The following is a 23,861-nucleotide window of genomic DNA, read 5'->3' as shown; positions in this document are numbered from 1 at the left end:
CTGCCATGACTCCATAGGTACCTTATCTACTTAGCTCCGAGCTGAGAGTACAGCTCATCAGAGAGATCTCCATCCCCATTGAGCCCCAACTGTCGTCTTAGACTTCTTCACATCTCAAGAAGTTAGACCAGGATGATGCATAGACCTCATCTTCCCGGCCATACTAAGGCCAAAGACGGCCAGCGGAAGGTTTCCCCTCCGGGCCCGACTTATATGTCCAGCGATCAGTTCGGTGAGTTTGCATTGCTCGCTGACTCATGGCATTCTTGGAAATTGTCGCAGTTTTTTGACAGATTGACACCTTTGGGGTTGGCTCCGTGATGACCTTGAGCTAATAATGTGACATAATCTCCAGCAAACTACCTGAAAGACTTGCGAACGAATCGACCAGCCCGTCCGAGTGGCTCTAGACCCATTCCAACAAGAGCAGCAGGATCAGGCTCAACCCCTCGAGAGGCTCTCCCTCCTCGAGCGTCATCGTCAATGTCAATGTATGGACATCCCAGCACCCAGTCTACTTCGCCCGAGGCGGAGCGCCCTCGAGCCAGCAGCTCTCTGTCAACCCATCGCCCATTCGAACCCCACGTCTCTCTGGGGAGCTCAGCTGGGCGCCCATTAGTACAGGAACCAAGAATGGTGCCGATACGCAAGAATGTTTCGCCCTCGCATGTTTTCTCGCGCCCGTCGCCTCCATCTCCCAATGCGGTTTATCGTGAAAGTGGTCAGCGGCGGGTAGAGAAGGAGGAAGCACGCTCCTTGCGGGATGCGTTGCAGGAATTTGACTTGCATGATGAGATACGCCTCCATCAGGCTGCACAAGACGAAGCCACGGAGCTAGTCTGGATGCATCAGAACCCCGGCGTGCCCTACAAAAACCCATATGCGCCGTATCATAACCCCGACCTGGACAGATCATCCCAGACGTCAAAGAGCGCTGACCCTTCTCACAGCCAAAGTGACAAGACTGGCGGGCCTATGAATAATCATCGGTCGACCTCAGAAAGCTCTTCTGACAGCTATTTTGCTGATGCTGGGGGGATAGGTTTAGCTCTAAAGTATGACCGACAACACCATCATGTGGTAGAGAACTCGGCAAGCAGCCCTGCAAAGGCCTCGTCGCCGCGGAAGAATGTCAGAGTCGATTTTGCATTGCCCGCCGATGAATCGCCCTCAAAATCTAGAGGCGGGAACTCATGTCTTTCCAGATTCAGTAGCGAGTCATCGAGAGGGGTTTTTCGAAATCCTCGTGACTCTATTTACGAGGAACCGAAAGACCCTCATGGCTGCGAGGAGGATGGTCGACCGGAATTTTCTAGATCCGACTCATCAGCTCTCAGAACAAAGCCACGCAATGCCCTACCGCGAGGCTCTCGACCCCTTCCCGGACGACTAAGCAGTCTTCCGTTCGTTGACAAGTTGGCGCGGTTCGAGCTACATAAACAACATCCAACCCAATCGAGAAATCCGGACTATAGGACGAACAACCCCCTCCCGCAAGCAGTCCCGGATGAAGAAGCGGACAAAGAGCAGGCCGTTCAGGCCGTTCCTACGAAGAATGGGATTGAGATTCGCAGCGATGAAATCAGGGCGGCTACAAGTAAGAAACTTAAAGATCGAAGCACGAAGCTGCCTATGCCCACAGCCGTCAGCAATCGCGTTGGCCGTCCGATCGTGAGTTTCGACCCGACTTGGAAGCCTACTGAGGCCCAGTCACCGCAAAAGCGTGACAGCCTGAGGCAGGATTCGGCCTCCCCAACGCCACCACCGCAGCCTGCTGCCCCTACCATTGAAGTATCCGAGCCGCCGGCGATACCGGTTATCAATGTTCCGGATGAGAAGGAGCCCACCATTTCGGAGATGGCAGCACCATCTCAGAAGGGAAGGGGAGATACTAGGCCTCTGCCAGATCCAATAACCACAAAGCACCGCCCGCAATCGTCTCCTCCGAAAGCTGCGCAGTCCTCACAGAAACCCTGGTTGTCAACGTATACCCGCTCTGGAGTACCAACAGCGAAATGCGAGTCCTGCTCCCTTCCCATTGCAGGGAAGATTGTCACAGCGGCGGGGGCTCGCTTTCACCCAGAGTGTTTCGTGTGCCATCATTGCCATACGCCCTTAGAATGTGTGGCCTTTTATCAGGAGCCCGATGCCAAGCGCAATGAGCGATTGGCGGAGGCGCCAAGGGACGACGAGGAGGCGCGTATGTTGCGCTTCTATTGTCATCTGGATTTCCATGAGAAGTTCAGCCCCAGGTGCAAGAGCTGCAAGACCCCAATTGAAGGCGAAATAGTCGTGGCATGCGGAGCCGAGTGGCATGTCGGCCATTTTTTCTGTGCCGAATGTGGTGATGTATGTTCTGACCTTGTTCAACACTGTAAGCGAACCCGACTAATTTTGTTATAGCCCTTCGATTCAAACACTCCTTTTGTGGAAAAGGACGGGTTCGCATGGTGCCTCCAATGCCATTCTCGGCGCACCGCGCCTCGATGCCTGGGCTGCAAGAAGCCTGTCCTGGAGGATATCGTGATCAGCGCTGTCGGGGGCCAATGGCACAGTGAATGCTTCGTCTGTCACGAGTGTGGCGACGGCTTCGGTCCGGATGGCCGGTATTTCGTGCGAGAGGGCGAGCCCAAGCGAACGTCCAAAGGACGGATCATTGGGGGTCCTATTCAGTTGGCTGTATGTGAGCGATGTGAGAGCATCCGACTCAAGGCACCACGCAAGTGATGATGCTCAACCTAGGCTCGCTGCCATTCAAGATTACGATCTACACTCTGCATTTTTGATTGATCTTCTCAGATTTTGCCTACTGTGTTTGAGATGACTGCATATGCAAGCAAGCGGGATTTACAGCGATATGGTGTGATTATGCATGCAGCGGGTGCTGTAAGGCTGTGATTTTTTGGTTTGAATCATCCTACGGAGTTCGACAGGCAGCATCCTTTTCAGAATAGCATGTTTCAAATCTATCAATGCCATTACCATCCATAGTCGTTCTGTACTTTGCGAATGTTTGTATCATATTGGTGACTGCAGTGGTAATGCTCAATGACCAAAGAGTCATGCAGGCCATTCGGGATCCGCCTTGCGCCGAAAGACAGCCACGTATTTATTTCCCTTATTCCGGGCCACCTTCTTCCCTTCCTCTGTGGCCTCCTTCATAACCCGCACACACTCATCCTTCTCCAGCTCCTCCTCCGAAACCCGCTCAAAGAGGTCCGTCACCCCAGCATTTCCACTTGCACTCGCGCTCTTCTCCTCATTCCCCTCCTCGTCACCCGCTTCCACCCCAAAATGCTTCAGAACCCAATAATGATACTCCTCCACATCGGTGATCGTGTACAAGAGCCCACCGGGCCGAAGAGCGTAGGCGTACTCTGCGTTCAACGTCTCGGAGATAATGCGAGCCTTGTGCTTGCGGGCCTTGAAGTGCGGGTCCGGAAAGCAAATGAAAATCTTCGAGAGTTGCTGGCGGGCGAAGAAATTGGGGAAGAATTTCATGGTGTTGCTGCGGATTGCGGAGATGTTTTCGTAGGAGCCCGGGACGAGGGTGGTCGGGATGTTCTCGGTGTCGGTGGAGGGAGCGGGGGAGGCTGCATCTGCAGCTGCGTTTGCGTTGGCCGGTTTCCCATCTGCCTGGGCTTGCTGCTGAGACGGATTTTCCGACCCTGTTGTCGCAGTTGCAGCCCTGAGCTTATGCTGCTGGGCCCGGAGGGCTTGGATGCGCGTCGTCACGTATTCAAGGACCGAAACGCGGATCTCCATGCCTGATTCCCAAGCCCTGTTAGCACTGCTCTTTCACCGCATGAGTATGTGTCTCGTAACCTACCAACTATCAACGACTCCGGCAGGAGAGGGGCAAGCCCAATGAGCAACCCGCCAAAGCCACAACCGATATCCACGACCTCGACATCCTTCAGGAGCTTCCGGGCCCCGGCGAGATTGGTATGCGACGGATCCGGATCCACAAAGGCAGGATAATGCGAGGACCAGTCCATATGCGCCGGGCTGAGGGGACTGCATCACACGTTAGCGACGGAGAATGCCAGTAGACATTTGCGCGGGGACGTACTATTTCAGCTGGTGGTCCGAGAAGGGATTTGCGTGCGCCCGCTGGCGATAGTACTTTTTCTTGGGCAGCTTGATCTCCGCGACGTCGCTGGGGCCGGGCTGCGAGGCGGCCTCTGCTGTCGCTTTGCGGTATTCATCGCGCTTTTGGCGTTTGGGCGGGGGTGGTGTCATGGTTTGAAATCTGTTCTGGGATTGATTTGGATGATTTCGGACGGAGAATGTCCTTTACAGAAGGGTTTCAGAACCGTGCTGAGCAATTGCAATCCTTGATAGAGAAATATTCGTGCAATGGCCAGAGGTGTGCTGGTGGAGGGTTGCACTTTTTTTTCTTAGAGCGGAAGCGTGACGTCCCTCAGGATGTCGGAGGTCAGCTTGGCGGAGTAAGACAACATCTCCGAGAAGATAACCACCGCACAGCCTCGATCGCTCATCGCTCTCTTCTTTTGCCAAATATCTTCTCCATAGATAGCATACTGTTTTTTGTCTTCCTGCAAAGCAATGCACAGCCCGTCAATAGAATAACCTCACCAGCATCCCATCAAGCAATCCTCCATACCGCAACCAACCCCCGCATCCAAAGCATCACTATCGGCCTCAAGTATGTCAACAGCGTCCTTCTCCTACAACGCAAGCACCACATACTAACCATATCACCAGTTCTCCCTCGAATTGAACCCCCAGAAACGAAAAGATGTCACAGTCTCACCCCACAACAACCTTTCAGTTCCCACCAACCTACTCCTTCCCCCCCTTCTTCACGCCCCAACCAAACAGCACAACCCGCCTCTCGCAGCTCCAGAAATGGTCCTCGCTCGTCCAATCCTGGTGCCGCCACCATCGCATCTACCGCCTCTCGCTGATTGAAGCGATTGAAAGCCCGCTCTTCCACAATGCTACGCTGCGGAAACGGTTGAGTCTGAGCGAGGCCAGGGCCGTATTGGACTGGATGGCGAAGCCTGAAGAGGAAGGGGGTGGTGGGAGGCGGGCGGAATGGATCGATGGGGGGAGTAAGTCGGTGGCCTGGATTTGGTGGAGGAGACCAGAGGAGTGGGCGGGAATCGTGGCGGATTGGGTGAGTACTTCCTTTCCCTGCTTGTTGGCTAGCTTGCTAACGCTTTGGTTCTAGGTGGAAGCGACAGGGCAGAAGAATGTTGTCCTGACGGTGTACGAGCTGCTGGAGGGAGAGGCTACGATGTCGCAAGGTATGGTTATGGCTTCTATCCTTCTTGTGAGTCGTCGCTGACATCTTCTAGAATGGCATGGTATGGATGCAGACGTGATGCTCAAGTCTCTAAACGTTCTTGTAAAACGCGGCAAGGCCCAGGTGTTCGGCAGCGAAGGCCAGGAAGGTGTCAAGTTTTTCTGAACAGAACTCGCTATGAAACGCTAAAGTCAAACTTTCGAGCTGCATGACTATTTGCACGGAACTGCTAAGCGCAGCATCAAATCTGTCCGCAAAGAAGAAATCCCAATATACCTAAAGATCCAGACATTGATCCATCATAACCATGTGCAAGGTAAGTACCCGAGAAACACCGGCTTGGCTATGCAGCAAACCTAATACAAAAACCAGGCAGACGCCCTGTCTAGTGATCGCCCTGGTCAACCATGTCTTCCTTCAGCTCATATCCCTCAGCCGTACGCAGCTCCTGGGACATGGCAATGTCCAGAAGCCAGTCAACGCGCACGATTCGTGGTGTCTTGCCCATGCTCTGTGCCAACTGTGAAAATCGCGGCCAGAGCTTCTGATGTTCGGGCGATACGCTGCTAAGAAGGTAGACCTCTTTGCGGCTGAGATCACTCTCAGATGAGCTATCGTCTTCGCTCTCTTCCCGCTGCGAGTGGTAGGAGACCCTTCCGCGGAAGAGGGTGCAGGTGCCTCCATTGACATCTACAATGGACTTGAACGCTTCAAATCCTCCACGGATAGACTCAACACAGTAGATTTGATAGCCCTGCAGGAGCTTGTTCTTGTTCTTCTTCGCCTTGGCTCTCGCTTTTTCAAGAGAGAAGCCAAATCTCTTTTCGGCGGTTTTGTCCACCAAGGGGAAGTCGTCAGGGTCCAGAAGCTCGTTCTTCTTGAGGCATTCTGTGATAAAATCGATGTTCACAATCGCAGGACCGTATGCCAGCGCATTGACGAATTTGGGAGTTCGCAGTATAGACGGGGCGGCGAGATGTGTACATCTTCGTGCATCTTGCACAACCATGATCCCAAGGTCGCGAAGTTGGCGCTGATCATCATTAGCTCTTTGCCAAATATGTGCGGGTGCATATAGTTAAATATGAATTGGCAACATACCTTGTCTGCATCCTCTTTCTTCAAATTGCCCACCCACTTCTGATAACCAGTAATAAGGAGATGCATGGCAATAGGAGGTTTCGACTTCTTCTGTCTCTTCGCCTCCGTCGCATTGTCTTCGTCGCTTTCTTCCTCCGGTTCCACTGATCTGCGTTTCTTAGCGTTGTTGAGCACGACTCTGTCCTCGTCGCTCTTTCTTCGCCCGCCATAGATCACACCTCCGACTCGCTTCTTCTCCTTTTCGTACAAAGCGATATCTGGTGCGAGTTCCTGGAGTCGATTGAAAGCCGCTTCCTTTGACTTGCGACTGCTCGTTGAAGATGGCGTGTCGTTCTCTTTGCCCTCCGACTCCAACCGAGCACGTGCGGGAGTCTGCGGCTTCTTGTTTTCTGAAATTTTACGTGACTTGTCAGCTGCTCGCGGTGTCGCACTCCCAGCATCAACGGTCTTGGTTGTAGGTGGCTGCATAGCGCTTGATGTCTTTCCAGCATCAGCATTCTGGTCTTTGGTCTGCATTGCTCGTCGAGGACTATCTGACGATTGAGTTGTGCTCTCCAAAGAAGAAAAGAAGTGGCTCTCTAGCACAGATCTGTCCAGGCGTGTCTGACCGACGACCTCGCCTAGATTCGTCCGCTTAGGAAAATGAGTGTAGCGAGGATCAGATACCGGCTGCATCTTCCATTTAGCATAGCTTTCCTCCAACCAGAGGTGATTCACAACGTGCAACCCCCATTCTTTCGCAGCAGCGCATTTCTCACTGTTTCCATGGGCGGTCACTAGGTGCGTGTTTTCCTGCTTTAGGGTCTTGGTACACTCTGCGCCCGCCGCTGCGATCAAATTCTCCAGATAGATTCTCGCTTCGCCGACATAGTTGGACAGACTGATTTTGAGCCCTTCGAACCCAGGTATTCCTACGCGCGAGATGGGGTAGTGTAACATCCGTCGTAGCGGCGAGGTCCATGCATTGTAGGTGATCATATGGTAGAGCCATGATAGGTTTCCAACGTCTTTATTTAACCTTGACGCCAAGCGATAACCGAATCCAGATCTGTAACGGCAGATGTAGATGTCTGCCTCGGAGACGTCAGATGTCACACGGCCGCCAGCGTCCCTGATCACCTCGACAATCGTGTTAGTTAAATGTATGCCGATCCCAAGATCGGCCGAAAGCATGATCTTTTTTCCTTGGAATACATCGAGTTTTGGCCGTGGGTGAGAAGCGACAATAGACGCTGGAAGGTTAGTCGGCTCAGGCGTCGAGGCGCCAATAATATCGCGATTTTCCGATGATCGAATGGGCGCGTCTGTACCTGCGCGGAGGATTTCAGGATCCGGAAGAGTATATGGGCGCTCGTCGATTCTCCTTCCTAGCTTGAGGCAGTCATCGAACCTTTCAATTGAGGTCAATCAGAATACAATAAAGATAGTCGGGTAGCCACGCTCATACCAATGCGGAAGCACAATCTTGATGTTCAGCTTCCTAGAAGTGACTATTCGCGCCTTATCGGAGTCCACTGTCAGATCGACCAAGTGAGTGACCATACCCGACACCCTGGGACTGTAGAGACCGCCTTTGGCCAAAACACCGCCAATGATCGCGTCCTTATCACCTTCTGGAATATCACCGCACATAACGACAACATCGTTCAAGAATAGCCTAGGATCCGGGTTGTACTGTCGCGGATTGGCTAACTTTTTCTTCGTTAGAGACGCCTGCACCCATTGCGGTTTCACGACGGGAATGAGAGCATCATTAGCGGCGTCGAATGCAGGAAAATCCACAGTATTTGATATCAGATGCGTGAATCCTTCTGTAAGGGGCGGAAAGTCTGCTGGCGGCTCGTAGATTACCGTCTCCCCGCCATGCGCCTCAAACGTTGACGCGAGCTGGTTTAAGAAGTCAGCCGGGCGAAAGTTGTACAGTCAACAGTACCAAGAAGACATAGGCGTACCTGATGAGCCGTATCAGGACTGAGGTCTTTAGAGCAAATTATACAGACTTTGCATTGGTCGAAGAGCTGAAACTCTTCGTCGCGGCCCGCCATGGCGGAAATAGAGACCGCAGTCTGTAGAAAACGTCGGCTTTTTTTATGACTCTTGTTTATTTAATTGATCCTCCTGACAGATGACCAATACCAGTATCATGACGATGAAGTAGGTAAAGTGTAAATGGGCGCAGCACCTAGACGTTGTCCTTACGATTGAGAATCTGCAAATGATGCCTGAGGGATGCGACGCGCCGACGCGAAGGCATCACGACGCCATGTCACGTGATGTGGGCATGAATGTGATACGTCGTTTTCCTCAGAAGGCAACACGAGTATCAGTGATTTCAAGCATAGTTCGATTGTTGTATTATTATTATTGGTTGCATTGCAATGCTACCACATCATTGATGCAGTGTGCGAACTTTGATCCTGGTATTCGAGTGCGCATTCTGCGACAGACTTCAACGCCTGGGCCAAATCCAGAGACAGCGGGTTTTAATTACACATTTACCAGCTATCCAGACGATTTATGAGATCTTCCAAGTAATTTGTCGAATATAACCACATGATATGGTAACAGGACTTCATTACTACCGCCAATCTGGCCCGATCACCAACTAACCCACTCTCCCCGGCAGTTGGGCTGATCCGCCTTGTCACTTTCTGTCCCCATCGGCCTTCAGCTTCCTCGGCTCATCCCCCAAACCCCGGCAACTAGTACTGCATGTCCCCAAGAATGATCATGATAGTGGGGTCCCCGGTTTATCGATATGACAGGATTAATAGCTATTATTGAAATACAGCAATCTCTATCTGCCCTTTTCTCCTTTTCATTATTTCATTCTTTGTGGGGTGATTGATTCAAAATGTCTTCGTCTTCGTCATCAATATCAGGGCCCTTCCGCATCGTGGAACATGTGGTAGATTGCCAGCATATCAGAGAATATCCCGGAGCCACTGCGAACGAACAAGAAGACGTTCTGCATCTGGCTGTAAAACAATACGTTCCCCTCGATAACCCTGAACCCCAGCCTGGCGATGTGACCATACTCGCCGCCCACGCCAATGGCTTCCCAAAGGTATAATATCTGGATACTCTACGGATCACACGCGAGCGCATACTGAGTTCATGACCAGGAGCTGTATGAACCACTCTGGGAGGAGATATATGCGCGCTCCAAAGCCAATGGGTTCCGCATTCGAAGTATCTGGATGGCAGATGTGGCGCACCAAGGACAAAGCAGCGTCCTCAATGAGGATCTTCTAGGAAATGATCGTGCGTTGATTGTTATCTGGCCAACCTCTCGAACGTGGTAGACTGACTAGTCCACGTCAACAGCTAGCTGGTTCGATCACCCCAGAGATCTGCTTCATCTCGTCAATGTCAAGCGCAAGGAAATGCCCCGTCCAATCGTCGGAATCGGCCACAGCATGGGCGGCGCTCACCTGTGAGTCCACCTGACTCAACCCTTGAAAGGCCAACGCAAGCGACTCTAACGCTATCGCAGTACGCAGCTATGCCTAATGCACCCCCGACTCATCCACACCCTGGTCCTACTGGACCCAGTCATTCAACGCCAAACCACCCAGCTCGAGCCGCGACCCCTGTTCAAAGACCAGCTCGTCATCGCCAAAACCACCCAACTCTCCACCTACCGTCGAGACAAGTGGCCGTCCCGCAAAGCCGCCGCAGAAGCCTTCAAGAAGAACCCCTTCTACCAAACCTGGGACCCCCGCGTCCTCGACCGCTGGATCGAATATGGTCTCCGAGACCTCCCTACCGCCATCCACCCGCTAGACGAGACCGCAATCTCCCAAGGCAGTGACCGACCAGTCACTCTCACAACGACTCTCCACCAGGAGGTCTTCACCTTTTCACGGCCCAACTACGATGGGCCCCCGGGCAAAAATGTCCCGATTAACCGGGTAACGCATCCCGATCTGAACCCCAAGCACGTTGGCTCGTTTCCTTTCTATCGGCCGGAGCCATCGCGTATTTTCTCTCAGCTTGAGCACCTCCGTCCGAGCGTGTTGTATATATTCGCCGGCAAGTCGGACATGTGTCTCCCCGACATGATGGCCGACAAGATAAACAATACAGGCACGGGGCTTGGCGGCAGTGGCGGTGCGGCCGAGGGACGCGTGCGCAACGTATATCTTGAAAAATACGGTCACTTGCTCGCCCAAGAGGCGCCCATTGAGTGTGGTGAGGCGGCGAGCCGATGGCTCGGCAAAGAATTGGAGCGATGGAGGGCGGAGGAGCAAACCTTCCGAGAGCAGTGGAGCAAGAAGTCAAAGGTCGAGAAAGTGACTATCGATTCACGGTGGAGAGAGCATGTACCTGCGCCCGTGAGGCCTAAGAAGGATTCCGAGGCCAAATTATAAGAGGCTCAGATTTTCCTTTACAGCCATGCGACGAGAAGAGTGCTCGTATAATAGACAAATACACAAGGATCCACTACGCGACGTCAATGCCACATAGACAAAACTTGCTTCGAAACCTGTCAAGCGACTTTCCTATTTTTCCATATACTTCATTTCTCGTCTAGAAGATAACCCTAAGTGGATATTTATGCTAGTTCATTCTAATGATCTACATAGACCGTTAGAGCAACTTGAGCAAGCCTGGAGCGCCTGGTTCCACGTGTCGCAGATAAAAAGGCAGGCTCGAGTCAAAAGGATATTTGAACTAGATAGATCAGATTGACTTCTTGACCGGTCGACTTCCGGAGTCAGTATTGACGCGAACAATTTCCGGGAAGTTCCAGAAATGGGGCCACCACAGGTCATATTCCTCTTGCCGTTTGTTCAGGCAATGGCGCAGCCAGATACCCCAGATGATATACAGGTAAGCTCCAATACCAGTCATAACATGCCTGCAAGAGACATTAGCAAAAAGCCGAGTGCTGGATTAATAAACTAAACGTACCACCAACCATGGCCCTCAAGGAAAACACCCCAAGGAAGGCCCACTTGCCGGCGCCATCTACGGAGCGTGGGGCAAAAGCGATTATCCAGATTCCAAATGAGGAATCCCCCCAGAAACAATGTCAGTCCATAGGCAACCATGAACCACATTGTTTTGAGAGTCCTCAAGTCCCTGGCATTCTGGTAACGCTGTTGTTCCTTGGAAGGCACGGGGAGACCTTTCTTTTGACGAGCCAGCCGATTCTCCTCAGTCGAGTGCCGCAAAGATGGGCGAAGTGTCACTTCCATGGTGTACATACTTCTCAACACGACGACAATCGTCAAAAGCGCATACGCAACTTGATGGAATACGGGGTCCTGGAGGTAATGGTAGTAAAGAGTGATAAAGACGGCCAAACTCGTCAATGCGATGGCGAGAACAATACGAAAGCCGAGGGGTCTTGAGTAAGAAAACAAGGCATAGCACATCAAGCAGGTCGTGTAGATCATCGAGAGCTCATCAACTAATTGCATCGGATCTAGTAGGCAGTCAGTAATATCCGGACGTATCCTTTCTTAGTGACTGGACTTGCATTTGAGAGTCGAATGGAATAGGAAACTTCCAGTCCCAACTATGAGATATCCGTAGAACGCCACCTGGAAGATCGTATCATGTCCATATCGCTGACAGCTCCGGATGCCCTTGAATCCAAGCCACATGAACAAGAGATTTGTAAAACTATTGACGACTTCGGCGGAGTAGATGGTCGCATAGTAGTCCTATAATTCATAACACGTGAGCATAAGACAGGATCCCAACCGAAGTTATACACACCTCTTCACACCAGTTCAGTGTCGATGTGCGGGGGCTCCAATATCCAGCCTTGGAAGGCGAATATGGAATGGACGTTGGGAAAGGCCACTGAGGCATACTTGCTCTCCGCGGTGGGTATAGGACAGCCTCTTTAAACTGCGCCGAGTAAAAGGGTTAGGATATGATGGCATCACAGCGAAGAGGGGAAAGAAGAGATGTAAGAAGGAGTCAAAGAGGCACCCTAGTCATGTACCATGTCTAGTAGCCAGATACTATTCCCTGGTCAGGTCGCATCTTCCTACCTAGGTATGCAAGGAACCTAACGGTTCGCCTCCGCGCAAGCCCGTGACGTCGATTTATTACACAAATCAGCGGGACCCATCAATGTCAACTCCGATTTGCAGCGTGCCGATTGGCCAGACCGAACCTCCGCAGGCTGCCGAAGCCCCGGCGGAAAGCGTATCGTCATGGAATTACCGGTCTGAAATGTACCTACCTTACTGGAGCTGCCTATGTAGTACAGATAGTTTTACCTAACTATGGATGCTGTTTTCAGATTACCTATGCATTCTTCATCTGCATGGAATGCATGCGGACAATTATCTCGAATGAGGCCAGGTCGTTAAATAGGAATACATTAATTTCAAATATATCGCTGCGGCTATGCACGTATCCTTCTCAGAAGACATGGGTGGACATAATGTAGCGCTCTAGAGGGTGTATCTATGGCCTATGGGTACATAGGTAGGCAGCTCTGTATCATCGTATGCCGTATGGTTCTGTAAAGGGCGGTAAGGTACATCCAGATGTGGCTGGTGCTTGGCCATCTGCAGCCAATCATATCGCAAACGGCCGGAAACTTGATGACTTCACAGATAGTCGTGCGTCTGAGGAAAATGTTGGGAGACCCTCTGCGCTGAGAAAGGCACAGTCAAATCTCACTGATCTCACTTGCATAACTAGGAAGTGACTCATTCTTTGTCTTTAATAGACCTTTCATCGCTCTTCATAAGCACTGGATTTCTCTTTGAAATGTGGTCATTGCATATTTTGTTGTAAATCGACCGCTGAGCGGTCTCCAAGTTCTGGTTCATATACGGTGCTGGAGCGCCGTTGCTAACACGAATGAGCTCAAGCCTATATCGTCAACCTCGATAGAAGATAGTGAGCTCCCGGGGCGGACCTGTGGAACTCCTGCAAGGGAAATGTCGAACAATGCTACATACGCAGTGACGCCGGTGAAAACCACCTCCACATGTACGAACGTTGTGACTATCTATTTTTTGAACAAGACCAAACCCCAAGGTCTCAGCCCTGTGACAAGATTGCTAATGCTCTGTTTCTGTTCAGCATCCAAAACCACATTCCATTTCGTTGCCGGTCTCTGCTCTGGCTTAACCTCCTCCATTCTTCTACAACCCGCAGACCTCCTCAAGACCCGCGTACAACAGTCTCAGGAAACCGCTTCTCTCCTACCGACTATCAAGACGATTCTCTCCTCTCCTAATCCCATCCGCGGCCTATGGCGTGGTACACTTCCTTCAGCCCTTCGAACGGGCTTTGGCTCAGCTCTATATTTCACCAGTCTGAATGCCTTACGCCAAGGCTTAGCGCAGACAGAGGCTTCCCTGGCCGTCGCCGCATCAAGCGATGATGGAAAATCTCGTACTTCGTCGTCTGCGCTGCCAAAATTGTCTAATTGGGGCAATCTAGCCACCGGCGCCGTTGCACGGACAGCTGCGGGTTTCGTGATGATGCCGGTCACCGTGCTCAAGGTACGCTATGAATCCGATTATTATGCGTATCGCAGTCTCTACAGTGCGGGGCGCGATATCGTCCGTACAGAGGGTGTACGGGGCCTTTTTTCAGGATTCGGGGCGACTGCCGCGCGGGATGCCCCGTATGCAGGACTTTATGTTCTTCTCTACGAGCAATTGAAACGACGTCTAGCCTCGGTTGCGAGCTCAGAGCAGTCAGATCAGCCACTGAAATCAACTTCGTCTTCATCCATCAACTTCGTGTCTGGTGGATTGGCTGCTGGCCTGGCCACGGCGATCACCAACCCTTTCGATGCCGTCAAGACCCGTCTACAGCTCATGCCTAGCAAATACGGGAACATGATACGTGCCGTCCGGTTGATGATCCGCGAGGATGGCATCCGAAGTCTGTTTGGCGGCTTGGGGCTTCGCATTACGAGAAAGGCACTCAGCTCAGCACTTGCCTGGACTGTCTATGAAGAGCTGATTCTGCGGGCTGAAGCTCACTGGGCTGAAAAAGACAATATCAACTTATGATGACAATATTATGACCTTGCCATACTATATCTTTCCTTCTTTGAGACTTCTCGGTGCTCGTGCAGGGTTTACAGGCAATTACGGGGAAACAGAACATGGCGTCTCATCCTGATATTGAGCTTCTTGTATCATATATGTATAACGATGAATATCTCATATCAACCAAAAAAAGACACAAACTCAAAACCGAGTACAACTTGACGGCTAATAACGTATCATAGATCATCAGACATCACCAAAAACGACACCGTCTTCAGCAAAAGCCCATGAGTGTTGAGGTTGGGCATTCAGTATGAAAAGGCCCGAGGCAAAGGCAATCTGGTATCATTCCAATATACCACCCAAAAACATCAACAGACCATTATGTGAAAATCCATGCCCTCCGGTTGGGGCTCTTCTTGCGCACAAGGAACATCTTGTCTTTCTTGCGATCATTGACTTTGAGCTCGGTTAGGGTGCTTGAGGTCTCAGTGATGACCTTGCCTTCGCGTAGTCGCCGTGTGTGGGCGAAGAGCTCTTCCTGGAAATCTTCAGGGATCCATTGCTTGATGATAATGTAGTTGCCGTCGAGCTATGGGGAAAGGAAGGTCAGTATGGCGCCTTCTTTGATTTGCAGGTAGACAGATGACTTACCTCATCGAAATCCCAAGGCAGACGATAAGCAATCAGTGTATCTGGGAGGATATATTTGCGGTGGACCTGCAGTCGATGGTGTCAGACCTCATGCAATAGCTTGGGCCCGCTGAATCCAGATCACTTACCTTGATCCATGTACTCTTGTGGTGTTCAATCTCCTTCTCCTTCTCTTTTTCCTTTTCTTTCTCCTTCTCCTTTTTCTCTTCCTTGTCTTTCTTCTTCTCGTCTTCCTTGGGTGGGTGCTTCTTTTTGTTGATGATGTCCTCAATCTCTGCCTCGGAATACCCAAACTCCACCTTCAGTCGAGTCCTGAATTCGCGGTCTTTTCTCTCCTTCTCCTCCCGCTCAGCAATGCGCCTCCGCTCTTCGGCGATCTTGTATTCCTCGATAGCAGCCTGCTTCATTGCCGCCTCCTTCTTGTCACGTTCCATCTGCTCGAGCAGCTGCCTTGCTTGCTCATCACGGAGTTGCCTCTTGAGACGCTCGCGCTCTTCCTCTTCCTCCATCTTGCGCTGAAGCTCCTTAAGTTTCTCCTCACGCAGCTTGGCCCGGACTTCTTCCTGCTCCGCAGCCTGACGCTCTGCCTCTTCGAATTTTCGTAGCTTGAAGCGGAACTCGGCCTCCTTCTGTTCCTCGTCCATGCGCTTCTTCTTCTCGAACCGCTCAAGTCGTCTTAGACGTTCACTGATCTCATCTTCGTACCAGTCTTCTTCTGCTTTAATAAGTTGAGTCTGGTTGTTCTCATGTTCGCCGCGCCGGCGAGCAAGCTCCCGCTCTAGACGCTCGATCTCTATCTGATGCTTCACGAGCTCGAGGTCCTGGCGTGTATCGTTCTTCTCGAGCATCCGTTGCTCAATGAGCAAGTCATAATCACGTTGGTGACGAGGAGAAGCCTCGCGAGACACGCTGGTGCTAGCACGAGGTCGGCGGTGCTTTCGGAGAACAGTTTCATCCTCCGACTCGATGTCGACAATGGTTGTGTCCTGCTGGCGTTGCTTGCGGTTCTTGTTGGCACTCCTGTTGGTGCTCCTGTTGCGGGAGTCGTTCTTGATATCAACAATGACTGCGGGAGCGGTAGGAGGGGGAGGGGGCTGAAGTTCACGGCGGCGCCGACCGCCTGTTGAAGCGGAGCGATGGATACGGACGTCTTCATGCAAGACAGGACTGAGATAGGTCGTGCTGCTGAATTCAGGATCATAGCGATGACGAGAAATAGAACGTCTTCTGACGGAGTGTCTGTGACGGGGAATGTCCATGGAGACGTCCGACTCTGAGTAGTCTGACTCTGACTCGGTAACTAAACGTGCATGACGAGGCATCTCGATCAGCGTTTGCGTCTGTCCAGGAATTTAATTATATATGTGATCGTATTGTGTGGTCGAGGCTGACAAGGCTGAATCACGTCGGGTATCAGAGCGGGGTGGGGCAGGAATCTATATATGAGGTGGGCGGCAGTTGTATAGAGTTGCAAAGACTTGAGAGGAAGGATAGGTCGATAAGAGGAGAAAAGAAGAGATGAAAGGCAAGGACAGAAATAGGACTGGCCCTAGAAAATAGAGAGGAGGAACCAGCCACAGCTTTCGTAAAAGCGGGAACGGCCAGCGCTACGAAGACCAGACGAGAGTTAAATGGATGATGACATTCAGCTGAAGTGGGGGAGGAAGCAGGTTTAAGTATCGCAGGAGACCTGAGAGATCATCCCGTCGCGAACGGTCGCAGCAGCCTAACTATGGAGTACTGGTGATCATTCTTATCTATTTCCCTTTTGCCTAAAACCGTGGATTTGAGAATGATAGAAAGACAGCTCCAAAATATTGACTCTCCTCGAAATCTATCTAGGGCGCATGCACCATCTTGAGTGCACATTGTTATTGTAGGTGAGACGCCAGCTGGCGGCTATAGAAACACTCGACCAGAACGGTCTAGATGGGATTAACCTCGACTGGATGCCAATCTTACATCTTCACTGCTTTAGGCGCCTAATCACTTCTAGTACAATCCCCAGATCCGTATCCAGTAACCTATGCTTCTTGTTCCTGATCCAAGGAAACTAATCGGTTGATCCCGCTGTGACCCAAGAGTTATGCCCAGAGGCAACGTCGTACCTACTTGTCAGACTTACTTCAGCTGCCATCTGTGTATCCACACATCTGACACTAGGGCGTGACATCCCTCGTGATGAGGATGAGTACACCGGAATCTGGTGCTGTTGCTGCCCGATTGCACATGACGCCACCCACGCTATATTCAGGGCCGCTAATACTAGATTCAGGTGGGCCTGTGGCGGATGAGATTCTATCTCCCTTCTCTGCCTTACTTTAAGTACCAGAGATATGAGACTACGGGTAGATATGATTAAGCTCCACCCTCGGAGCTGCCTTTTTCGCCTGACAGCTCGTTGGGATATCGATGGCTGGTTTATCGGGTTTGAAGTTGATTGATCAGAATTCACTTTGGCCACAGTTGATTCCCCGCAATGGGCAGAAGTATGACTATGTGAAGAATTTCATATATGGTTTTTGTATCAGAACCGGTCATCTCTAGATATGGTTCTGACCCACACTATCCCTAGTTGTATCGGTACCCCTGATGAGAAGTGACCTGCCTTTGTTTAACCCAACCCGATCGGATCCGCCGGACACACTTCGCACTCCTGGGTATCCTACACGAGTAGTTGTACACTCTCCCAAACAGCGATTGGACGGTGGCTTGTTCACAGGGCATCAGTGGGGCCTCATCGCACTTGCATCTGCTCAACGGCCCCGGGAACCTGACAGATCGAAGCACCTTGCAGATAATGTAGAGCATTTTGCTCTGCCCCATACCGGGGATGTCTTCAACTCATCCCAGGTTTTCCCAAATATATTATTGAGGCGGTTGTTGCCTGCCAGCTTGCCGTGCACATGCGACATTGTGTTTGATTTCATTAATCATGCTCGTCCACCGGACTTCAGAATCTGCTCCAGATTCTCACGACTGTTCTTGTGCGTCATCTCGAGATAGTTCAACTTCTTCTCCAGACCCTCGATGTCTGTTTTCAGCTCAGTTTTCTCGTCCGCTAAGCGCTTGTCAACGGTGTTCATCGGAACTGCCACGAACCTACAGCCAAAGAGGAACTATCAGCCTTGTTCTCTAGGGATAGCCACAGAACCTGTACTCACATTTTCCCAACGCCCTCGTAGACCTTTGTATCTTTGGATAGCGATCCGATTTCTTTCGATGTCAATTCGAGGAGGCGAATATTCTTCTGCTTTGCCGTGATCTGTGCCTTGGTGACGCCAATCTGCTGCTGCGAGCTGATCGCTCGAGCTTCAATCTCTTGCAGCAACTATAAAACCAGTATTAGGAGGCGAAACTGTGGAGACATACGCCCGTAGCTACTCGTACCTTCTGGAGAGCTTCGTTGGGGATAGACATGTCGAGAGCAGATATAGGACGTGGAGGGGTAGTTGATGAGGGGAAAGGTTCGCGTCCTTTGGATTGATTACTTGGAACGTGTTCAGTGTGGTGGCGGTGAGTAATATGAGATTTGGAGCTATGAATTTTCCTCAGGAACTTTGTGTTTGTTCGAACTATCCGCGGATCCTCGATGCAGTTAGCTGGAGTTGAACGATACCAATATACCGGAGTTGTAAGGTTGTACCCCATGAACCCGTAMTTGGCCTGAGCTCCTCTGATGGCCGGGCGGTAGGGGAAATTACCAGATACGGCTACCTAGGGCATAGGGTTTGGGCTCATGCTCTAGAGGTACAGATCTCTTAGTATCTCTCGAGGAACTTATTATTTTATTTTGCAATAGTTAGTTAAGATGGGATGTGAAGATATGCAGGTCTTGTGCCTACTCACTATCAGCTTGTGATCTTGTGGATCAATTACAGGTTGAGATTACCCATGTTGTAGTCAGGATTTATATACTTCGATGACTATAAATACTCCCCAGAGGAGTCAACGGAAAGTAGTGATTGCAGGGAAGCAAAAAGATTAAGCTTGACTTAGGCCATATTCTGTCAGAATCCTGAATCCGGGGCTGGTCATGATACAATATATTAGGTACATCAGCAGATGCCCAGACAGCCAGGAGTTAATGCCTAAAGAACCACGATGAGACAAAACAGGGTCAAATGGGTACGCTTTACATCCAAGTCTCTATGACAGTGACATCATCTCGAAATTATTTCTAGTTCATAAGAAGCACATTATATGTACCAGTGTTCTTGTCTCCTAGTTTGTCATTATTCTGCAAGGACTGAAACAGCATAGGCTGGAGAGCATGCAGTCTCCTTGAGCAACTCGTATACTTCAAAGCTATGACGATATTACCAGGGAGAATACTAAGGTCAGTAAGGCTAGTGGTCACTAGCAATTAGGTAGTGGGTGTGGCCAGAACCAACAATGACTTCTCGAAAAGAAGTTAAACCAAACGAATGTATTTCTCGAAGACTCTAAGAGCCCAAAGTAGGTTATTTATCTCCGACAAAAAAACCAGCAAGAAGAAAGGTACATGTGGGCAGGGATTCTGCGGTTGGCCGTCGGACCTGATGGCCCTTCCCATCGCCCCGTTGCTGTGGCAGGGATGCTGGTGGAGACTGTGCTGGAAGCGCAGCCCGCTGTGGACTATGGAGGCATACATCATCCACGCCTCGCTCTCCATTTCTTGACCGATCTGAGTGTTCCAAAGATAAGATTCAAGCAAAAGAAATTGTGAGTTTTGCTAATGTCCCATTGTCATCATTTTGGGTCGTCGATTCCCTGTGCGGTTTCCACCATCCGTCAAAACAATACTAATTGTTTTGGTTTACTACAGCTAGTACTCAGTTTGTTGTTAGCCGCCAAAGTCTTTCGCCCTATTTGGCACCGAATCTCCAAAACCATATTTGGAAAGCCCTTATAATCGTTGTTTTCGACGAATACTGGAACAGCTGGGTGTGATAGGGTTCCAGTGGGCGGATCGAGCCTCTGGCAGCCAGAATGAAGGCTTCATTGTGGATCACGGCCACATTCCTCGCTTCCACGGTCCTATCTATAGAGACGTTGCCATTCTCTCCCCCACAATTCGCAGAAACCAGCAAAAGAGCATACGATGTCTTACAGATCCTGAGGCGAGCGGATAATAATTGCCCGGGGGGTTACAATCCTTGCACCGACCTAGGCCATTCCGACGTTTGCTGCAGAAGCGACTCTATCTGCTCTCGAGACGCCGCCGATAATATCGCTTGCTGCCCTACTGGGGCAAAATGCACAGGAAGCCTTACGGGGACGTCAACTGGCACAGACACCAGTTTTAAATTCCCTGGAACCACAACCGCGACTCCAACTACGACTACCAACGATGCTACAATAACCGGCTCGACGTTGACGGGGGCCTACCCGTTCATCTATGTTCCCACCACATTCCCCAATGCAGGCATATGCTCGTCGTACTGGTCCGTTTGCCAAAGCGAGTATTCGCAGTGCACCGCGGCACTTGGAGGTCGCTACGGAGTCACCGTCGCAGGAGGCGGTGCGGGAGTCACGGTTGCGGGCGGTGGTGCAACGACGGCTGCGTCTGTTTGCTCGAGTCTGAGTCAAGCTGCTTGTCATGGACTCAACCTGGCGTACTGCGGCACGTATGCCACTGGAGGGAGCAGCCCGAACATTGCTGTATCGGGCCGAACCTCCAGCTTGCAGGACTTAGTCTTTGGTATGGTCGTTGGAGTGGCGGGAATGTTCATCTGAGCCTTTGAGGCGCTCAACTACGAGGTCGAACTATGAGGTCGACAGTATGAGACGCCCTCTTAATTTGATTGACAGCAGTGCCAACAGGGCGTCGCACGGATTGGCCTGTTTTCACGATTTCTTTCTCTTCTACGTTTTGGATGACCCATGAAACGATTGACTGATGATATGTATGCATGATTTTGGAATGGCGCTTTGTTTCCCAACATTCTTGTATATAGAAGACGAGGTACTTTCATCGATCAACATGACGAGCAGAACCAGATTGATCCGACAAAAGCTTCACCTCCCTGCCTTATCTCTGACGACATATTCAAAGGTATTCTGTATGCTGTTCAATGTTGATAGACCCATTCATTAGGCACGTTGTGAAAATCTCTCCTCCCTCTCAGTCATTGGTCGGTCAGAAGGAACTCGATCAAGTGCGGCCTGAACTGGTGGATACAGGGAAACTCAATGCCTTGGCTATGCGCAGGAAATGCCCAGTCTCATGCCCAAGATTTCAAACTTTCAAATTTCCAAGGCATTAGCGTCTCCGGATTGCCTGAAGATGTGTTGTTCCTACATGAGTACGGAGCACATCTGTGCATACACCGCTCTAGCGATTCGAGCCGGAGCATCCGACACGTCAGTGAGTCTTAATACTTAGCTAGCTCAAAGACCGGGGACAAAAGGACTATATCAATGAAAAAGAGGTGACGCGTTGGAAAGCCCGATGTGGACAGCCCTACATCGGCCTGATGCAATTAAAGGCTGGCCGAGATACTAAGCCGGGTAATTTCTGGGATCTTCTGTTGGTGGGTGGAGATTCTAGACGGTCAATCGCCCGTCTGACGGTCTGAGTAAGTCTCGCCAGCCGTTAAAAAGTCAGCCGATCAGAAGAGTCAGAGTGGCCACGGAGTAATGCCGTCAGGGACGGCACCCAAATGAGCGGGGGGGATTCAATGTGAGGGGCAGTGATGTGATGCCAATCACACCGACGGATGGTGCTCAGTCATTATTATAGCTGATAGGACAGAACAGGAAACTAAGGTATTATTCCCAGCCTCCTAGATTTCCAGGTAGATAGTGTCTGAGTCTGAGTTACTGCAATCTATCGTGCGTCAGCTGTGTCGTAGCTATTGGTTGTTGGTATCAGGAAATCCGGTGGTTGGGTTTGAACGAGAGGAGGCTGGGAGTTGTACTCAGTCTCGACAGTTGGACCTCCACGAGCTGCCGGATCGCTTCTCATTCTTCCATTCTTTTCTCTCATAGAAACATTTTTGTTTACTTCAATTATTATCACAAAATTTTTACATTCCGTTCGTTTTCGAAACCTCGTGGGATCTGCTTTATCGCATTCCTGCTATCGGAACTATCCGAACTATAGCCTGTCAGAAAGTGTCGCTGCCTCTGAGCTGGTCGACCGCTCAACGACTGACGGGCCCAAGCTGGGTTGGTTAGAGATCGCAGCGAACAGTCCAGTGCGGGCGACTGATCGTTACCCCTGCGCCAGCCGTTCAAGCATCCTCGAAACTGCTCCTTCGCCATGAAGACAATTCGTATAGTACGGCCAACGATCTCGATACTGGCTGTTCTGAGTCAGTTGCAACTATCAGCTGCAACACCGCTGGAGTTCGACGAGGGCAGTCTCGAGAAGCGCTGCGCAAACCCTTGCGGCTATTACAGTCAGCTATGCTGCACATCCAGCCAGACCTGCGGTACCAACAGTCAAGGACAAGCAGTTTGTTTGGACTCGTCGGGCGGCGGCAGCGGCGGAACTTGGGAATACTATACCACTACCTACGTTACCACCGAGGCGGATACTAAAACGATTACTTCTACATGGAGTAGCCTGCTCCCTACCGCGACAAGCTCAACCAGTTGCAGGACCGACCTCGGCGAAACGGCTTGCGGCAATACATGCTGTGGTGCTGCATATGTCTGCGCCAATCATCAGTGTATTGTGGGAAGTTCATCGATGTGGGTAACAGCCACTGCGACACCTCCAGTACGGGGAACGACCCAGTCGACTATGACCCAGACTGCAACTGCGACGACCACACAAGGTTTCATTGCACCTGTGGGAACAGACGGCGCAACTTTGATAGGAGTCCATGCTGCCGGAGGAGGACTGAGCGGTGGCGCTATTGCGGGTATAGTCATCGGCGTAATTGCTGGCGTCTTTATCCTGCTCCTGCTATGCGCCTGTCTGTGTTGCAAGGGAGCTCTGGACGTCCTGTTCGCCTGCCTTTGTCCTGGTAGACGGAAGAGAAAGGATACCACGTATGTCGAAGAGCGATACCATCACCATGCGCACGGAAGCAAACCCGAAGGGCGTACCTGGTTTGGCACTAGGCCATCCGCCTCAGAAGGAGGCGAAAAGAAGTCCAAATGGGGAAGTCTGGCTACCATTGGCATTATACTCGGCGCTCTTGCGCTGTGTCTAGGCTTGAAGAGGCGCAAGGATGAAGACGAGAAGAGTGATTACACTTACCCCAGCTCTTACTATTATTACTCTGACTACTACACGAGCGCAAGTATGTCTCCCTCGCTCCTCCAATTCACCGTCAGTAGCTAACTGTCTGCGTTGTAGGTAGCGAAAGCTCGGATAGGCGAACGAGAGACACAAGACGATCCAGAAATTCTCGCCCGCCGCGCTCACGACGATCATGATCTAATGACTTGCTCCCAATGATTCGACGACATCTCTGAAACAAATTCCACGTCTCCCTGTGAATGACTGAGCATTCTCAAGGAGCTTCCCGAACAACTGATAATGCATAGATCGGTGCTGGCCTTGTATGTTATGAGTATGCTTGCTCTTTTTCCATTGTGATTTGTGATTTGGGACGGACACGTGTGACGATTATCTTCATGTGATTGTGTTTTACCTTTATGACCTTAATGGACTGGACGAGAAAAATGATGTAAATATGAGCAATGAATACGAATGGTCCGAGTTATACGGCGATACCGAAGCCCGTCAATCCAACAGATCTTAATCAGTGCAGGGTTATTTGACCTGCCACGCACATAAGCTGCTATAGGTCTGTCTTGGGACAAATATATTCATATCCGGACCGCAAAGCATCGTGAGCTCGAAGATGAAGAGGGCATCTGGACGCAGGTACCCTTGTGGCCTAACACCGACG

The 23,861-nt window shown here is 50.9% G+C and overlaps 11 protein-coding genes across 11 annotated transcripts; 6 read left to right on the top strand and 5 right to left on the bottom strand.

The window, feature by feature from the left end:
- Nucleotides 1-132: 132 nt before the first annotated feature.
- Asppvi_000347 (LIM domain protein) lies at nucleotides 133-2,727 on the top strand (the record flags this gene model as incomplete). The annotated part of the gene is made up of 3 exons (XM_043296656.1): nucleotides 133-232; nucleotides 356-2,349; nucleotides 2,404-2,727. The coding sequence occupies 3 exons, from the start codon at nucleotides 133-135 to the stop codon at nucleotides 2,725-2,727; spliced, it is 2,418 nt and encodes an 805-aa protein (XP_043152591.1).
- Nucleotides 2,728-3,060: 333 nt separating this feature from the next.
- Nucleotides 3,061-4,242, bottom strand: trm8 (tRNA (guanine46-N7)-methyltransferase; the record flags this gene model as incomplete). The annotated part of the gene is made up of 3 exons (XM_043296655.1): nucleotides 3,061-3,767; nucleotides 3,830-4,017; nucleotides 4,073-4,242. The coding sequence occupies 3 exons, from the start codon at nucleotides 4,240-4,242 to the stop codon at nucleotides 3,061-3,063; spliced, it is 1,065 nt and encodes a 354-aa protein (XP_043152590.1).
- A 520-nt stretch (nucleotides 4,243-4,762) lies between these two features.
- Asppvi_000345 (ESCRT-II subunit protein VPS25) lies at nucleotides 4,763-5,437 on the top strand (the record flags this gene model as incomplete). The annotated part of the gene is made up of 3 exons (XM_043296654.1): nucleotides 4,763-5,143; nucleotides 5,198-5,273; nucleotides 5,325-5,437. The coding sequence occupies 3 exons, from the start codon at nucleotides 4,763-4,765 to the stop codon at nucleotides 5,435-5,437; spliced, it is 570 nt and encodes a 189-aa protein (XP_043152589.1).
- Nucleotides 5,438-5,657: 220 nt separating this feature from the next.
- On the bottom strand, nucleotides 5,658-8,418 carry Asppvi_000344 (BRCT domain-containing protein; the record flags this gene model as incomplete). Its single annotated transcript, XM_043296653.1, has 4 exons — nucleotides 5,658-6,305; nucleotides 6,374-7,763; nucleotides 7,821-8,260; nucleotides 8,326-8,418. 4 exons carry the CDS (start codon nucleotides 8,416-8,418, stop codon nucleotides 5,658-5,660), a joined length of 2,571 nt encoding a protein of 856 aa, XP_043152588.1.
- Nucleotides 8,419-9,227: 809 nt separating this feature from the next.
- Asppvi_000343 (putative toxin biosynthesis protein) lies at nucleotides 9,228-10,746 on the top strand (the record flags this gene model as incomplete). Its single annotated transcript, XM_043296652.1, has 4 exons — nucleotides 9,228-9,440; nucleotides 9,499-9,637; nucleotides 9,701-9,809; nucleotides 9,870-10,746. 4 exons carry the CDS (start codon nucleotides 9,228-9,230, stop codon nucleotides 10,744-10,746), a joined length of 1,338 nt encoding a protein of 445 aa, XP_043152587.1.
- Nucleotides 10,747-11,059: 313 nt separating this feature from the next.
- Nucleotides 11,060-12,199, bottom strand: Asppvi_000342 (ceramidase; the record flags this gene model as incomplete). The annotated part of the gene is made up of 4 exons (XM_043296651.1): nucleotides 11,060-11,237; nucleotides 11,291-11,807; nucleotides 11,862-12,048; nucleotides 12,104-12,199. The coding sequence occupies 4 exons, from the start codon at nucleotides 12,197-12,199 to the stop codon at nucleotides 11,060-11,062; spliced, it is 978 nt and encodes a 325-aa protein (XP_043152586.1).
- Nucleotides 12,200-13,287: 1,088 nt separating this feature from the next.
- On the top strand, nucleotides 13,288-14,376 carry Asppvi_000341 (putative mitochondrial carrier protein; the record flags this gene model as incomplete). Its single annotated transcript, XM_043296650.1, has 2 exons — nucleotides 13,288-13,339; nucleotides 13,433-14,376. The coding sequence occupies 2 exons, from the start codon at nucleotides 13,288-13,290 to the stop codon at nucleotides 14,374-14,376; spliced, it is 996 nt and encodes a 331-aa protein (XP_043152585.1).
- Nucleotides 14,377-14,737: 361 nt separating this feature from the next.
- On the bottom strand, nucleotides 14,738-16,331 carry Asppvi_000340 (uncharacterized protein; the record flags this gene model as incomplete). The annotated part of the gene is made up of 3 exons (XM_043296649.1): nucleotides 14,738-14,947; nucleotides 15,010-15,075; nucleotides 15,138-16,331. The coding sequence occupies 3 exons, from the start codon at nucleotides 16,329-16,331 to the stop codon at nucleotides 14,738-14,740; spliced, it is 1,470 nt and encodes a 489-aa protein (XP_043152584.1).
- A 1,611-nt stretch (nucleotides 16,332-17,942) lies between these two features.
- On the bottom strand, nucleotides 17,943-18,429 carry Asppvi_000339 (putative prefoldin subunit 1; the record flags this gene model as incomplete). Its single annotated transcript, XM_043296648.1, has 3 exons — nucleotides 17,943-18,111; nucleotides 18,174-18,340; nucleotides 18,400-18,429. The coding sequence occupies 3 exons, from the start codon at nucleotides 18,427-18,429 to the stop codon at nucleotides 17,943-17,945; spliced, it is 366 nt and encodes a 121-aa protein (XP_043152583.1).
- A 1,084-nt stretch (nucleotides 18,430-19,513) lies between these two features.
- On the top strand, nucleotides 19,514-20,727 carry Asppvi_000338 (uncharacterized protein; the record flags this gene model as incomplete). The annotated part of the gene is made up of 2 exons (XM_043296647.1): nucleotides 19,514-19,713; nucleotides 19,953-20,727. The coding sequence occupies 2 exons, from the start codon at nucleotides 19,514-19,516 to the stop codon at nucleotides 20,725-20,727; spliced, it is 975 nt and encodes a 324-aa protein (XP_043152582.1).
- A 1,528-nt stretch (nucleotides 20,728-22,255) lies between these two features.
- Nucleotides 22,256-23,382, top strand: Asppvi_000337 (uncharacterized protein; the record flags this gene model as incomplete). Its single annotated transcript, XM_043296646.1, has 2 exons — nucleotides 22,256-23,246; nucleotides 23,303-23,382. The coding sequence occupies 2 exons, from the start codon at nucleotides 22,256-22,258 to the stop codon at nucleotides 23,380-23,382; spliced, it is 1,071 nt and encodes a 356-aa protein (XP_043152581.1).
- Nucleotides 23,383-23,861: the final 479 nt, after the last annotated feature.

This window comes from Aspergillus pseudoviridinutans (genome assembly GCF_018340605.1).
Source record: "Aspergillus pseudoviridinutans IFM 55266 DNA, scaffold_1, whole genome shotgun sequence".
In the NCBI taxonomy this organism is placed as follows: domain Eukaryota; kingdom Fungi; phylum Ascomycota; class Eurotiomycetes; order Eurotiales; family Aspergillaceae; genus Aspergillus; species Aspergillus pseudoviridinutans.
Note: the sequence above shows the minus strand (reverse complement) of the source record. Positions and strands in the feature narration are given on the sequence as shown.